Source organism: Camponotus floridanus, unplaced genomic scaffold, assembly GCF_003227725.1.
Source record: "Camponotus floridanus strain SB8 unplaced genomic scaffold, Cflo_v7.5 scaffold82, whole genome shotgun sequence".
Lineage (NCBI taxonomy): Eukaryota > Metazoa > Arthropoda > Insecta > Hymenoptera > Formicidae > Camponotus > Camponotus floridanus.
The window spans coordinates 547,604-562,496 of record NW_020229852.1 but is presented as its reverse complement, the minus strand read 5'-3'; the positions used below and the strand labels follow the sequence as shown (position 1 = coordinate 562,496).

General features: G+C 31.3%; 1 protein-coding gene and 1 long non-coding RNA gene across 2 annotated transcripts; both read right to left on the bottom strand.

The window, feature by feature from the left end:
* Window positions 1-1,874: 1,874 nt before the first annotated feature.
* LOC105250318 lies at window positions 1,875-3,033 on the bottom strand. The gene is made up of 3 exons (XR_889106.3): window positions 2,459-3,033; window positions 2,153-2,345; window positions 1,875-1,980 (listed from the first exon to the last, which is right to left on the bottom strand). It is a non-coding gene; the product is annotated as an uncharacterized LOC105250318 (long non-coding RNA).
* Window positions 3,034-6,025: 2,992 nt separating this feature from the next.
* On the bottom strand, window positions 6,026-14,709 carry LOC105250320 (ATP synthase subunit alpha, mitochondrial). Its single transcript, XM_025414506.1, has 8 exons — window positions 14,489-14,709; window positions 13,994-14,107; window positions 13,458-13,807; window positions 12,934-13,290; window positions 12,159-12,540; window positions 11,123-11,267; window positions 6,297-6,414; window positions 6,026-6,223 (listed from the first exon to the last, which is right to left on the bottom strand). The coding sequence occupies exons 1-8, from the start codon at window positions 14,552-14,554 to the stop codon at window positions 6,109-6,111; spliced, it is 1,647 nt and encodes a 548-aa protein (XP_025270291.1). The 5' UTR covers window positions 14,555-14,709; the 3' UTR covers window positions 6,026-6,108.
* Between the last annotated feature and the right edge of the window lie 184 nt (window positions 14,710-14,893).

Below are 14,893 nucleotides of genomic sequence, written 5' to 3'. Positions count from 1 at the left end.
TTATATTTCATAAAATAAAAATAAAAAAAAACGACAGCAGGGAGATTCGAACTCGGGTCAGCGCCGACAAACAGTCATCTTACTTGCACTGCTACGCGCTATTATGAAGTAGCGCTATTATGAAGTAGCATTTTATCGAATTGATTATAACCAACACGCCTGACATAAAAAATTTTTTTTTACCAAACATTCGGTATACCAATTGCTATGTCAGCTTGAAGTAAGCATGTAATCGTAATTTTCATAATGTGTTGTATTTTTGTTACAGGACATACAAAATTGGAAAACTTGTCTGCCAATACCCTTAGAAAATTAGGATTATGTGAAGATCATTTCGTTATTACATCATAACGAAGAAAGTAAAAGCGCGACGAGAGAAAGGGGAAAGCAAAATCGTAAGCTCGTCGCGTGACAGTCGCATGGTCTGTCATTGATGAGACAAAGACAGAACGATGGATTATCGGTTCTTATCCGACTGTCTCTGAATAGTTCGGACATGAATATCATCGGACATCATATCATAGACACAAACCATGTTTCGTTACCGAGCGTAATGGACATAGTTCACAATGGACACGTCCACTTTGTCAGACGGCGTGTTAAGCATCGAGAAATTAAAGTCACTAGATTAACAAAGTACCGCAATTTTGATCTCAATAAGATAAGCTGGAGCAAAAATGGCGTCCGATAGTATAGATATAGGCTGCGATTGTTGCATTTCTCCACGCAACAACCTGGCATTTTTGATATTTTCTTTTTTTTCTGCGCAACAGAAGGAGTTTTCTCATCTCACACACAACAGGACACAGGACAGACCAGGATCAAGGTTAGAAAAATTGCACTTAGTATAGATAGCTACACAAAGTGTGCACTATCTGCACTATCGGACACCATTTTTGCTCTGTAAGGGTCGCCGAGCGGTTTAGGAAGAAACCGCGGGGATTTTAGGAAGAGAGAGCTTAAGGGAAATCTTGATCACACTGGTGTAATAATGAAATTATTGATACTCGTATAATACTGTATTTCGTATTACAATCACGAACAATCGCGGCAGCACGCTACAAGCGATTATATTCGATAATTGTTAACCGCACAGTGAAACGATACTTGTTAAGTCCGGACAAAGACTGACTGGTCCAAACCAGTTACGCTCGCGAGACCAGTAAAAACAAAAACCTCTCGCGCCTTGATCACGCGCTATCTTAGCCAATCACAGGCTGCCACGTCATCTGCACTGTCGACTCAAACGCCACCTCGGTATAACCTTAACGCTAGGGAGGAAACTAGGGGAATGCCAATGGCGGCGGAAGGTAAGGCTTACGCCCACTGAAATATATACATACTGGAAGAGGCACTGAGCTGCAGAAAGCGTGCCGAGAGAGAGGGAAGATTTAGGGGCTACCTGTCTTTGTTGTACAGTCAGGTCCAAGAGTGTTTGTATCATAAGGAAGGTTAGGAAGGACGTCACTGTAACGGTTCGAGAACCGAGAACTATATAGAGATATATTATTAACATATATTGAAAGTCATTAACAAGAGAGATTTATTGTATAGTTTTTATCTAAATAATTCCTGAAAATATCTAATTATACTTTCCGGCCCTTACAATGCTGTCGTCCTCTTAAAGTTTATGGAGGAAAATATAGGATGAATTTCTATAAAATACTCAATTTCAAATCAATGTATAAAATCACAATGTTCATATGCACGAAAATTTGTAATTGTTTAATTTTAATAAACTTATAATACTAAAAATATGTTTAGAACCATTATATGTATTGAAAAGGATGCAATCATTAATTCATCGTTATTTTTTATAAATATATGTTTTATTTTATTTTGAAACTTTTAATTTATTGTCAAAGATATAAAATTATAAGATAAGATATAAAATTATAGATGAGTATTAATAAATCAATCTTGGGATGTTTTACGCATTGGCGGATCCAGAAATTTGTCAAGGGGGAGGCCATTAGCGCGCTGCAAACAAAATTTTTTTAAAGTCAAATATGAAAAGTAAAAGATAGAATTTTTATTTAAGTCATTATTGACATCACATTAAAAAAGTATTATTAAATCTAATTGATATATCCCCGGAAGAGTCTATTCACAACAGTATTTAACATAAATTATTAAATTAAAATTCACTCACTTTTGATAACTCATCACTGTCTTTAAAATTACTTGGCACAACATTTTTTTTTAATTGTTAATTTGTTCCCACATTTAAAAAATCAGTGTCGTTAAAATGTGCACTGCAAATATATGAATATTTTCCAATACGACTCTTGCTTAGCACGACACTTATCCATTCTTCCAAGCGTTCTTTATTACTCCATGGAAAACTTAAAACAATAAATATAACATTTCAATAATTATTTCAGATAAGTTGCTTTACCATATAATAAGTATAAGTGAAACATATAAATTTGAATAATATAAGAATTAAAATACTTACGTATGGAATGTGAGGTTAGTGTTAGGAATCCAAACATTTCGACAATTTTTTACACAGCAATGTTTCACCATTTTTCTTTTATATTATTGAAACACAAAATCTATTTCAAACATCAAGAATTTGACATTAATATCTTTTTTCGAATTGATTAAAATAAAATGTTTCAGAACATGCCACATTGCCACCGTTACCTCAATAAGCCAAGCAAAAAACTAAACTTTCGATTTCGCCTGTACATCATGTGACTTGTTTCGTTCTGCGCAGACGCAGCGCCGGAAAAAACGAGATAGCAATCCCCAAACATCTATCTATCGCAGGCACGCTTTCCGTCTACGGCAAACAAAGCCAGTGCCTCTTCCAGTATAGATATATTTCAGTGCTTACGCCTTACAGCTCCATCTTATCTTATTGAGATCAAAATTGCAGTACTATGTTAATCTAGTAACTTTACGAGAAATGTGCCCGTCGAGGCTGGTGGCCGCTCTCAGGTTTCTCTCTGCTAGTACTATCTCCATGGCCGGTATTCATAGTCCGATCTTATATTTGAGATCGTCTTAAGTTCGAGCTTGAAATGCTACGCAGCTATTTGATTGGTTGAAAGAGGTCTTAAGTCAACCTCGGACCAGACTTAAGACGATCTTAAATATAAGATCGGACTATGAATACCGGCCCATGTCCTCTTATCCTTCTACCTCCCCTCTTCCTCTTCCACACTCAACCCTTTTTCTCACTCCTATCCTCCTCATTTTCCTCTTAATCTCTACCTCTCTTTTCCGACCTGTCACTCTCCTGACCCATCATGGCCGACTCCGAAAGAAAAACTAAATTTGTGATCAACAAAGAAAACACGATAGAAAGAATGGCTCATAAAGGACTTCAAGGAGGAATAATTAGTCCAACGTATAAACGAAGCTTCTAGGAAGCATAAATTGAAACAACATAACGTAAATGAAGCGTTAACACTTCGTTTATGTTTTGTTGTTTCAATTTCCGCCTCCTAGAAGCTTCGTTTACACTTCTGTTACTTTTTCCTTATATTCGACTTATGCTCTGATATTTATTTTCTTCAATGGAACAATCTGTAAGATCGATAAGAAGTAATCTAGAAGATATTGGATTAAAATTGAAACCAGAGAAGACGTCTCTCATAAATTTTAGAAAGGATGGAAAAATCGATCCTAATATTAAATTAAATTTGCAAAGGAGTATAATTAATTTTTTTTTTACACAGCTTCAAAATTTTTAGAAATATGCTTTGATAAGTTAATAAGGCAACGAATATTCTAAAATTTTTAATTAGAATATCTTAGGGCTAGAAGTAATGATCTATAAAAGCTTTATTAGAACCAAAATAGATTATAGTTTATTTGTATATTTTCCAAAAATTCTTAGAGATAGAGATAAGATAGAAAGATTAATACAGATTAGACAGTATAAAGGAGTACGAATTGCATTAGGATATAGAAATAGCATTCCGATAAATATGATGATTACAGAATTTAAACTAATGAGATTAGAGGATAGAGCAGGTTTTTTAGCTATGAATTATTGGCTAAATTATGTACATATGGTAATAATGAAATGATAGAAATGATGAATAGATTAAAAATTAAAGTATAAACAGACTAAATAATCCTGGAGGAGAGGAGGACTAAATATGTTCACGAAAACTTGTAGATTTTAAAAAATTTAAAAATGAAGTAGAGCGGACAGGAAAACTAGAGGTTTATAAGAATAATTATTGGCCACTAACAAAAATAGAGATAGATATAGGTAAGAGAAGGAAACGTGATTCTTGCAGCAATCATGAGTTACTTCTAAATTTTAAAAATAAATATAATCTTAGAGAATACTATAAAGTCATTTACATAGATGGATCAAAGCAGGATGACAAAAAAGCGTAGGAATAGAAGATAGTGATATAGTGTATAAGTATTAATAATAAATGTTCCATATTTAGTGTAGAGATAATCGCTATTGAAAAGGCTCTAGATTTTGTTCAGGACAATAACTTTAAGACTGATGTCATGATACTTACGGATTTTTTAAATTCTTGTAAAGCGTTAATGAATAATTCTATAAATGTATATAAATGTAAATATATTACTAGAATAAGAGAGTCTTTGATCTATCAAAAGAAAAAATGAGACTAATAGTTATTATAAAAACAAGATTATCATAGGGTATTTGACTGAGGAATTCAAGGAAATGAACTTGACGCCCTAGCTAAAGAAGCGACAAATGAAGACGTTGACGATAAAATTAAGATTCCGATAAACGATTGGAAAATTATTTTTAAAAAGGAAATGTATAATAAGCCTAGAGAGAACTTAGAAAGAGAAGATACTTACAAAGGTGTAAAATATTTTAACACTTTTTACAATAACGATAGCCCTAAAGCCTGGTTCAACAATTTGGATGAACCAGGAGGATTAGTCATTGATTAATAGATTAAGAATATATAACAGATTAATAGATTAAGAGTTAATCATTACAATTTAAATGAATCATTAGTGAAAAAAAAGTATATAGATAGTCCAAGATACGATTGTGAAGCAAAGATTCAAGATATTCACCATATTGCTTCTATTTGTGTCAAGTACTATGAAGTTAAAAATAAGTTTTATCAGCACTTAGATCAAACAGCGGTTCCATATCGTTATAATATAGATAAATGGCTTAAGGAAATTAATTTGAAATCATTAAGAACTATGTGGACTTCCTTAAAGAAATAGGTAAAATTATTATAGGTAAATTATTAAAAAAAAGATATTTAGATTACTATTTATAAAAATTGACGAAAGGAATATTGGTTCTATGTACAGAAGGTGTCCAAAAAACCGAATAAGACAAGATCGATTGATGGCACGTTAAACACTTCAATAAATAAAAAAATTCATTTCATAAAAAAAAATTTGAAACTTTATAATTTTTATATAAATTTATGATTTTTTGTTTCTATTCTATCTTTTATTTCCATATTATAATTTAATATATGATGAAATGATTGCAATGAGAGATTAGGAGCTTTAAAAGATAGAGAACATAGAAAAATATTTATATTCTATATCTTCTTTTTAAAAATATTTTTTAGCCTTTATTGATGTTTTTAAAATGTCTAACCTGTAAAAAAAATATACCTACATCCAAAACATTAGTTTTTTTAATAATTTTTTTAAAGATAGATAGTTTTTTTAATAACTTTTTAAAGACTAATCTTTTTGTATCAACATATTAAGTTTATAGATATCTTAGTTTATAGTTTATATTTATAGATATCTATCAAGATATCTATCATTATATCTATCATATATCTATCAGATATCTATCATTTTTATAGTTTATAGATATCTATCAAGTTTATAGATTATATATATATATATATATATATACTCTTTATACATATATATATATATATATACATATATATATATATATATATGTATAAAGAGAGAAAAGTGTAATAATGTATCTAATATAGATATACATAATTATATATGACTTATAATTATGTATTATTTATATGACTGTAATATTGGTACATTAATACTCAATTCATAGCAAATCTTCAAGAAACATTTACATTTTCATTATCTATTTTGATAAGCATATTACAATGACATTGTATGACAATACCATATGATTGCACTTTATGCTGAGAAAGATGATAGGAAATCAGTAACTACTTTTTTCAGTTTTGCATCTGATGCTTCACTAATTATGTTTTCTTTTGCAATAGTAGCAAGAAGATCTTGCTGAGTAGATCTAGAAAAAAATATATGCATCAAAAAAATATATATATGCATTAATTAAATACATTAGATATTACATTAGATACCTGATGTGTGCAAGAAATTCTTTTTCAAAAGCAGTAATCTTTGTAGGATCCATTTTATCGAGATAACCACGCACACCGCAATATATGACAGCTACCTGTTCTTCGATAGCCATAGGTACTGAAAAGATATTATATATATATATATATATATATATATATATATATATATATATATACAGGGTGTTCATTTTAAAACTTTAAATCTGTTTATTTCACGATTGACTATTTTTTGCGAAAAATGTCAATTTTATTTTCAAGGGGGATATTTAAGTACATTAACGAAATTTTTTCATCCCCTTCGTCGGGATAGCTACCCCTTCAAAAATCTTAAACATCTAGGGGTTAAGTGGTATATCATTTTAAAGGTCTTTTGATTCTTTGTACAACTCTCTTTCTTTTTTTTAGGTAAGTGAATATTTTTCAAGAAATCGATCGCACTTGAAAATTTTAGATGTCAAAAATGTTTTACATACAAAGATACATTTTAGAATAGAATTTATTTATTAGTTATTTATTAGACAGGGTGGGGAAAAAGTATGGAAGCAAACAATTATTTCCGAAACTATTCATTTTTCGACAAAATGTCTTAGACATAATTTTTATGGTATGAAAAGATGTATTATGTGGCATAGACGGCATGACCTTGAAATGACTCTTACGAGCTGCATACAAATAACGTAAAAAATTTCAAACTCGTCAGTTTTTGTTACAGATTCTTGTAGCTGATGTCGAAACGTTTACAAAACACTGCATATGAGCCCCATTCCCTTAAAAACACTCCCAGTTACGAAACAATTGTGATAATTCGTATCGACGAAATTGAAAATAGACAGCGTACGTGTGATTACATGAATGTGTATAACGCGACTGAACGTCATTATGAGAGATCAGTACAACAGTAGATTACTGCAACAAATGGAGAATAATCCGCTTCGATCATTTCTGCCGATACGAAAGACACGCGAAGTTCGTAGAATCAGTTAAGGCGTACATCGAACCGTACTCAAGGAAAGAGATTGCGTGATTCATCCAACCAGTTAAAGTAAGATAAGTTCGATTCATCCAACCAGTTAAGATAAGATAAGTGCGATTCATCCAACCAGTTAAGGTAAGATAAGTGCGATTCATCCAACCAGTTAAGACAAGATAAGTGCGATTCATCCAACCAGTTAAGGTAAGATAAGTGCGATTCATCCAACCAGTTAAGGCAAGATAAGTGCGATTCATTCAACCAGTTAAGGCAAGATAAGTGCGATTCATCCAACCAGTTAAGGCAAGATAAGTGCGATTCATCCAACCAGTTAAGGCAAGATAAGTGCGATTCATCCAACCAGTTAAGGCAAGATAAGTGCGATTCATCCAACCAGTTAAGGTAAGATAAGTGCGATTCATCCAACCAGTTAAGACAAGATAAGTGCGATTCATATGACAACAGGTACAATTACATGTTATTAGTGAACGCAACTGAACGTCATGATGCGAAATCAGTAAGCAATGTCAATGTGCATACAAACTGTTTGTATCACAATTGTTTCATAACTGGGAGTGTTTTTAAGGGAATGGGGCTCATATGCAGTGTTTTGTAAACGTTTCGACATCAGCTACAAGAATCTGTAACAAAAACTGACGAGTTCCATTTGAAATTTTTTACGTTATTTGTATGCAGCTCGTAAGGGTCATTTCAAGGTCATGCCGTCTATGCCACATAATACATCTTTTCATACCATAAAAATTATGTCTAAGACATTTTGTCGAAAAATGAATAGTTTCGGAAATAATTGTTTGCTTCCATACTTTTTCCCCACCCTGTATATAACAAATGTTCAAAATGTTCTCTATTGTTTTCTAAACAATTCTCGATTTGTTATAATAAATGACTAATAAAAAAATTCTACTCTAAAATATATCTTTGTATGTAAAACATTTTTAACACTCAAAACTTCCAAGTACGATTTCTCGAAAAATATTCACTTAAATAAAAAAAAGAAAGAATTATATAGAAAATCAAAAGACTTTTAAAATGATGTACCACCTGGAGCCTTATTGTCATTTAAGATTTTTGAAGGGGTATATAGCTACCCCGACGAAGGAGTGCAAAAATTTCGTTATATTTAATGTACTTAAGAGGATCCTGTACTGAACGGCGAACTCTTATACGAAACAGCGCTTTCATCTAAATTGTCATCCCGTATCTCTTTCTATCACGTTATTTATAAAAAAGATGCACTGCTATTTTTCCATTCTACTTTACCTACACGCACGTATACATACACACGAATCGTTCTACAAACTATACTTTTATATTAAACTTCTAATTTCGATTTCGAAGGTTCAATAATGTTTTTTTCGTATAATTCGATCCAAGTAAACTTGTTTTTACATTCATACAAACTATATAGCTTTTATATGAAGTACATATTATAATGAGTTGACAGTTCGTCTATAAATCGAGACGCCATATTGAGATAAAAATGAATAAGGAAAACTGTAATTTCATAATTATTTCTCGTTTTTCATATGAAATCGAAGTTTGCTAGGATTATTGATGTATGTATTGCAATCGTGGATAAACATTTTCAATTCTGTCAAATTAGTGCGACGAAAGACTAGAAATACGAAAATGGTAATTTTGTCGGTTATACAGTCGAGTACAGGATCTCCTTAAATATCCTTCTTGAAAACAAAATTGACGTCTTTTGGCATTTTTCACAAAAAATAATCGTGAAATACATAGGTGGAAAGTTTTAAAATGAACATCACACACACAGGATGTTGTAGAACTATCACATCAAGCGTTTATTTTGAAAAATATTTATTTTCTTGAAAAATGTTTTATATAAAAGTTGTAGATTTTTAAGTGACGCACATTACATACTAATATTAGGATGACTTTGAATAGTGTTGGTCATGTAAAGATCGCCTTAAAATTTTTCAATAAAACCTATTTTTTTTACATATTTTTATAGCTTATCTCGAGAGCTTTCCAAAACACTATAATAAAGTATTTGTTTATTAAGTATTTTTCGAGTTATGAGGATTGAAATAATTTCTTAATTTTACATAAAATAACTATACATAAAATAACTATAAAATATACAATATTTGGTAAAATATTAATTTTTTGTTATCTTACTTGTGAATATTTGCTCAAAATAATGAGAGGTATCAATTGATATAAAAAAAAACATTTGTTTTTAACAAAAAATGTATAATTTGCAATTGATAGTTATATATTTTTTCTTAAAAACTGTGTTTTTCAGATAAAATAATTGAAAAATATATATTTTACGAGATATTTTATAATTTATATAACATTAAGGAATTATTTCAAGCTTCGTAACTCTGAAAGTACTTAATAAAAAAATATTTTATTATAGTGTTTCGGAAAATTCTCGAGATAAACTATAAGAATATGTAAGAATATGTAAGAATATGTATAAAAAATAAGAGTATCATTAAAAAATTTTAAAGTAATCTTTACGTGATCTTGACAACATTATTCAAAGTCATCCTAATATTAGTATGTAAAGGGTCGTCTACAATGACCGTAGCATAAGGTTGTAAAGTTATAAGCGAAATCCATTTGAACCAAATCCATTTCCTACGGCTACTATATATGTTCTACGACCGACGCGCAATCAGAATTAAGAACGCAGAATTCTTTCGTAACTGCGTATGCGCGACCGCCGTAGAACGCACGAAATCCGTAGGAAATGGATTTGGTTCATTTCGCTTACAACCTTACAACCTTATGCTACGGCCATTATGCATCACTTAAAATTCTACAACTTTTATATAAAATCATCTTTCAAAAAATGAGTTTATTTTTCAAAATAAACGCTTGATACGATCGCTCTGCAATACCCTGTATATTGTTGTACATATTTAATTATATATACAGGGTGCGCCAAGTCTGGATACACCTAAATATCTCACAAACGGTGCATTTTAGAAAAAAATTGTTCAGGCAAAAGTTGTTTGGTTTCAAGGGGGCCATAAGATGGTACCATTGATTTGATCTTGAAGAGTCATTTGAAGGTCACGTGAAGGTTACCTCAATTTTTTTAAATGGCACCCCTTATTTTTTATTACATATTCTTGTAGCTGATCTCGAAAGCTTTCCAAAACACTATAATAAATTATTTTTGCATGAAGTACTTTTCGAGTTATGAAGCTTGAAATCATTTCTTAATTTTACATAAACCATAAAATATCTTGTAAAATATTCATTTTTCGATTACCTTAATACTTTTATGTACAAAATAATGAGAGGAATCAATTAATGTAAAGAAAACACATAGTTGTTTTTAAGAAAAAATTTGGAATTGTTAATTGCAAATTACATTTTTTCTTAGAAACAACTATGTATTTTTTTTACATCAATTGATTCCTCTCATTATTTTGTATATTGTATAAAAGTATTAAGGTAAGATAATCGAAAAATGAATATTTTACAAGATATTTTATAGTTTATGTAAAATTAAGAAATGATTTCAAGCCTCATAACTCGAAAAGTACTTCATGGAAAAATAATTTATTATAGTGTTTTGGAAAACTCTCGAGGTCAGCTACAAGAATATGTAATAAAAAATAGGGGGTGCCATTTAAAAAAATTGAAGTGACATTCACGTGACCTTTTAAATGACTCTTCAAGGTCAAACCAATGGTACCATCTTATGGCCCCCTCGAAACCAAACAACTTTCACTTGAAACATTTTTTTCTAAAATGCACCGTTTGTGAGATATTTAGATGTATCCAGACTTTTGGCGCACCCTCTATATAAATTATTAAAATTGTGAAAATTATTTAATTTGTTACATCTTACCATATTGTCCCTGTTTGAGAAGCTCTGTTAATCTTACACCACGGTTTAATAATTGTTGAGTCGCAGCATCTAGATCCGAACCAAATTGTGCGAAAGCCGCTACTTCGCGATATTGAGCTAATTCCAATTTCATCGAGCCAGCAACCTATGTGCAATTGTAAAATATTAATGTTTTATGTAAAGGAGTCTGCACATTTTATATAAAAAAAATGGTTTCGGTGAAATTAACTTATGGCAAAATTAAAATATGTTAATAAATTGATACAGAATTAGGCTCTTTATGTATTTAACAACACGATACACAAGAAACGAGCAATTAAGAGCCACCGCGGATGGTAGTGCGTTTCTTAAAGATTAATTATTTGCGAAAATTTAAACGTGCACAAGGCATATATTTTACTTGGTGCATTTACCAAGATATAGATTCTCATTTTTGAGAATTCTATAAACCCCTCTTTACCTCCCTGAAGAGATGTAGACGAGAAAAAGACTTGGGTTCGATTCCCGATTCAGCGATTTCACCCCGATATTTTTCTCGTCTACATCTCTTCAGGGAGGTAAAGAGGGGTTTATAGAATTCTCAAAAATGAGAATCTATATCATGGTAAATGCACCAAGTAAAATATATGCATATGCCTTGTGCACGTTTAAATTTTCGCGAATAATTAATCTTTAAGAAAAATTTACGCACTACCATCCACGGTGGCTCTTAATCGCTCGTTTCTTGTGTATCGTGTTGTTAAAATATGTTATAATTTAGGTAGTGCTGATCAAAAGTTTTCTTAGGCAAAAAGCCTGAAAATTAAAAAATGTAAAAGATATGATGATTTGAAGTGAGTGTGATATTGAAGTTTAAGAAACGTCCTTTTTCAATTTATATAAATTAAATTGGTGCGAAGTCCTTTATCATATTAATTTTTTAATATATTTTTATTAGTTACAATTAAATATAAATAAAAAATATAATCATATATATAATTTTAATGATATAATTCTTCGATATTGTAATTGGTTATATTAAAAAATTTATATATACCTGTTTCATGGCCTTTGTTTGAGCAGCAGATCCAACACGTGATACAGATAAACCTACGTTGATAGCGGGTCGGATACCTTTGTAAAACAATTCCGTTTCCAAGAAAATTTGACCATCGGTAATGGAAATGACATTTGTAGGAATATAAGCGGACACATCACCAGCTTGCGTTTCAATGACGGGCAAAGCTGTTAACGATCCACCACCCAAATTTTCATTCATTTTGGCTGCTCTCTCGAGCAAACGAGAATGAAGATAGAATACATCGCCAGGATAGGCTTCACGACCTGGTGGTCTTCTAAGTAACAAAGACATCTGTCGATAGGCAACAGCTTGCTTAGATAAATCATCATAAATGATTAAAGCATGTTTCCCATTGTCCCTACAAAATAATCCTTATATAAGTTCTTTTTGCAGCAATAAAATCGATATTATACGCAGAACATATGTATTATTCTATTAATATATCAAAATCTCCACAAGAATAGACCACACAGAATCTTGTTTATACTTTAATTAGGCTACTCTCGCTCCTGTTATTCAGGTTCATGTTTTCATATAGATACTTGCGAATTATGTTTTTTTTAATCATTCGAAGAGAATATTACGCTCACAGCTCTATTCAGGTTGCTATATGATTGAATCACTACTCTTTTTCATTTTATTCAGGGGACGCATGGAAGGAATGCACTATATTCTTTTGCAGTTTATTCTTATGCAGTCCCATATAAAACAAATAAATAAAAAATATAATAAGTATAATACAAATATTCACCTGAAGAACTCCCCCATAGCACATCCAGAATATGGAGCCAAGTATTGAAGTGGTGCTGCATCAGAAGCAGTAGCAGATACAATGATAGTATAATTAATAGCACCACTGTCTGTTAAACGCTTTACAATTTGTGCAACAGTAGATCTCTTCTGACCAATAGCGACATAAATGCAATATAATTTTTTCTTTTCTTCTCCGGCATCATTAAAACGCTTCTGGTTAATAATTGTATCAATGGCAAGAGCAGTCTTTCCAGTCTGCCTGTCTCCAATAATTAACTCACGTTGACCACGACCAATAGGTACCAAGGAATCTACAGCTTTAATCCCAGTTTGCATTGGTTCTCTGACTGATACTCTATTAAAGAGAATATAATATGCATGCTGAATTTAGTTATTTATTTTTTAATCTATCATAAAACAGGATGATATCAAGTATGATTTTTACATAAATATAAAATTGCTATTGTTCTGTACAAGAAAATTAAGAGACAAAGGATTACAATCTTTGTTATTATAAATTACCTGGGAATAATGCCTGGAGCTTTTGTTCCAATACGGAATCTCAATTTATTATTTAGAGGTCCCTTGCCATCTATAGGATTGCCTAATGCATCAACAACACGACCCAACAATTCTTCACCGACAGGGACATCAACAATGGCACCAGTACGTTTCACAATATCTCCCTCCTTAATGTGTCTGTCATTACCAAATACCACAACGCCTACATTGTCAGGTTCCAAATTTAGCGCCATACCTTTCAAACCTGAACTAAATTCCACCATTTCGTCAGCTTGAATATTCTTCAATCCATACACACGTGCAATACCATCTCCAATGCTGAGTACTCTGCCAGTTTCTTCAAGATTAGCCTAAAATGAGATCAACCTAGAATTAACTTATTTCATAAAATATTTAAAAATAATCGTCCTTAAAAAGTATAAAATAAATTTATAAAATAAAATTTATAAAAACATATATAAATAATTAATCATATATATCATTATATAAAGCATATAATATAAGTATAAAACAATAATCTGTTATAAAGGATTTACCTTTGGTGCTGATCCAAGAATACGTTCTTCCAGGATGGAAGAAATTTCTGCCGAACGACGACTGCATGAAACATGATATTTGCAAGAAGCTAAAGCAGTTGCAGGCCAAATAATCTGTTAAAAAAAATACATACATACATATATACATACTCATATATACATTTATACATATATATATATATATATATATATATATGTATATATGTACATAAAGAATGCATAACTTGCATTACATAACTTGGTGCTCCAACATATTTTATGTAATAGACATATACTATTGACATCTTAAATATCCTATAAAATTTATCAATTGAATTTTATAAGTCACTTCGTTTATCTTTTACCTACAATCCGACTTGTTAAAAAAAGAATAACGAAAAGATAAATCAGAAAATAGTGGTTTCTTCGTAAGTAAAAATGTCGATATACATATTTTGCCAGTCCCATAACGTATCACAGGTACAAACATTAATAAGATTTCTTTTTTGGAATTACCTGAACCGTGGTATTTGGCAGATGTCTAATTAAAGACGAAGTTAAACGTAAGGATAAGAGTGCCATTTTTTTCAAGTGGGAGAATCCGTTGGCCGGACTTGATTACGAGAATCTCAATTACTTCAAAGTAGAGTAGGAACTGGTAAAGACCAGTGAGAAGATCAAAAGAACGTCCGTAACACTCGTTAATGTCCCATCCACCCCACTCTGAATTCCATGCGCAGGAAACCGCACTATCGATTTTGCTTTCGTAAGGCCGGGTCAATAGACAATTTAAGTCTTAAGAAATTGACCAATCATAGTCGAGTATTCTCTTCATACTTGACTGTGATTGGTCAATCTCTTAAGGCTTAAATTGCCTATTGCAGACCCGGCCTAACTAGATACATTGGCCGGTATTCATGA

What these genes read in the sequence shown, in the direction of transcription:
- LOC105250320 (XM_025414506.1), bottom strand. Translation starts at nt 14,554, where the DNA reads ATGGCACTCTTATCCTTACGTTTAACTTCGTCTTTAATTAGACATCTG. An exon ending in TGCCAAATACCACGGTTCAG is followed by an intron (nt 14,108 to 14,488) that starts GTAATTCCAAAA and finishes TTTTTTTAACAG; the next exon opens with ATTATTTGGCCTGCAACTGC. An exon ending in GAATTTCTTGCACACATCAG is followed by an intron (nt 6,224 to 6,296) that starts GTATCTAATGTA and finishes ATTTTTTTCTAG; the next exon opens with ATCTACTCAGCAAGATCTTC.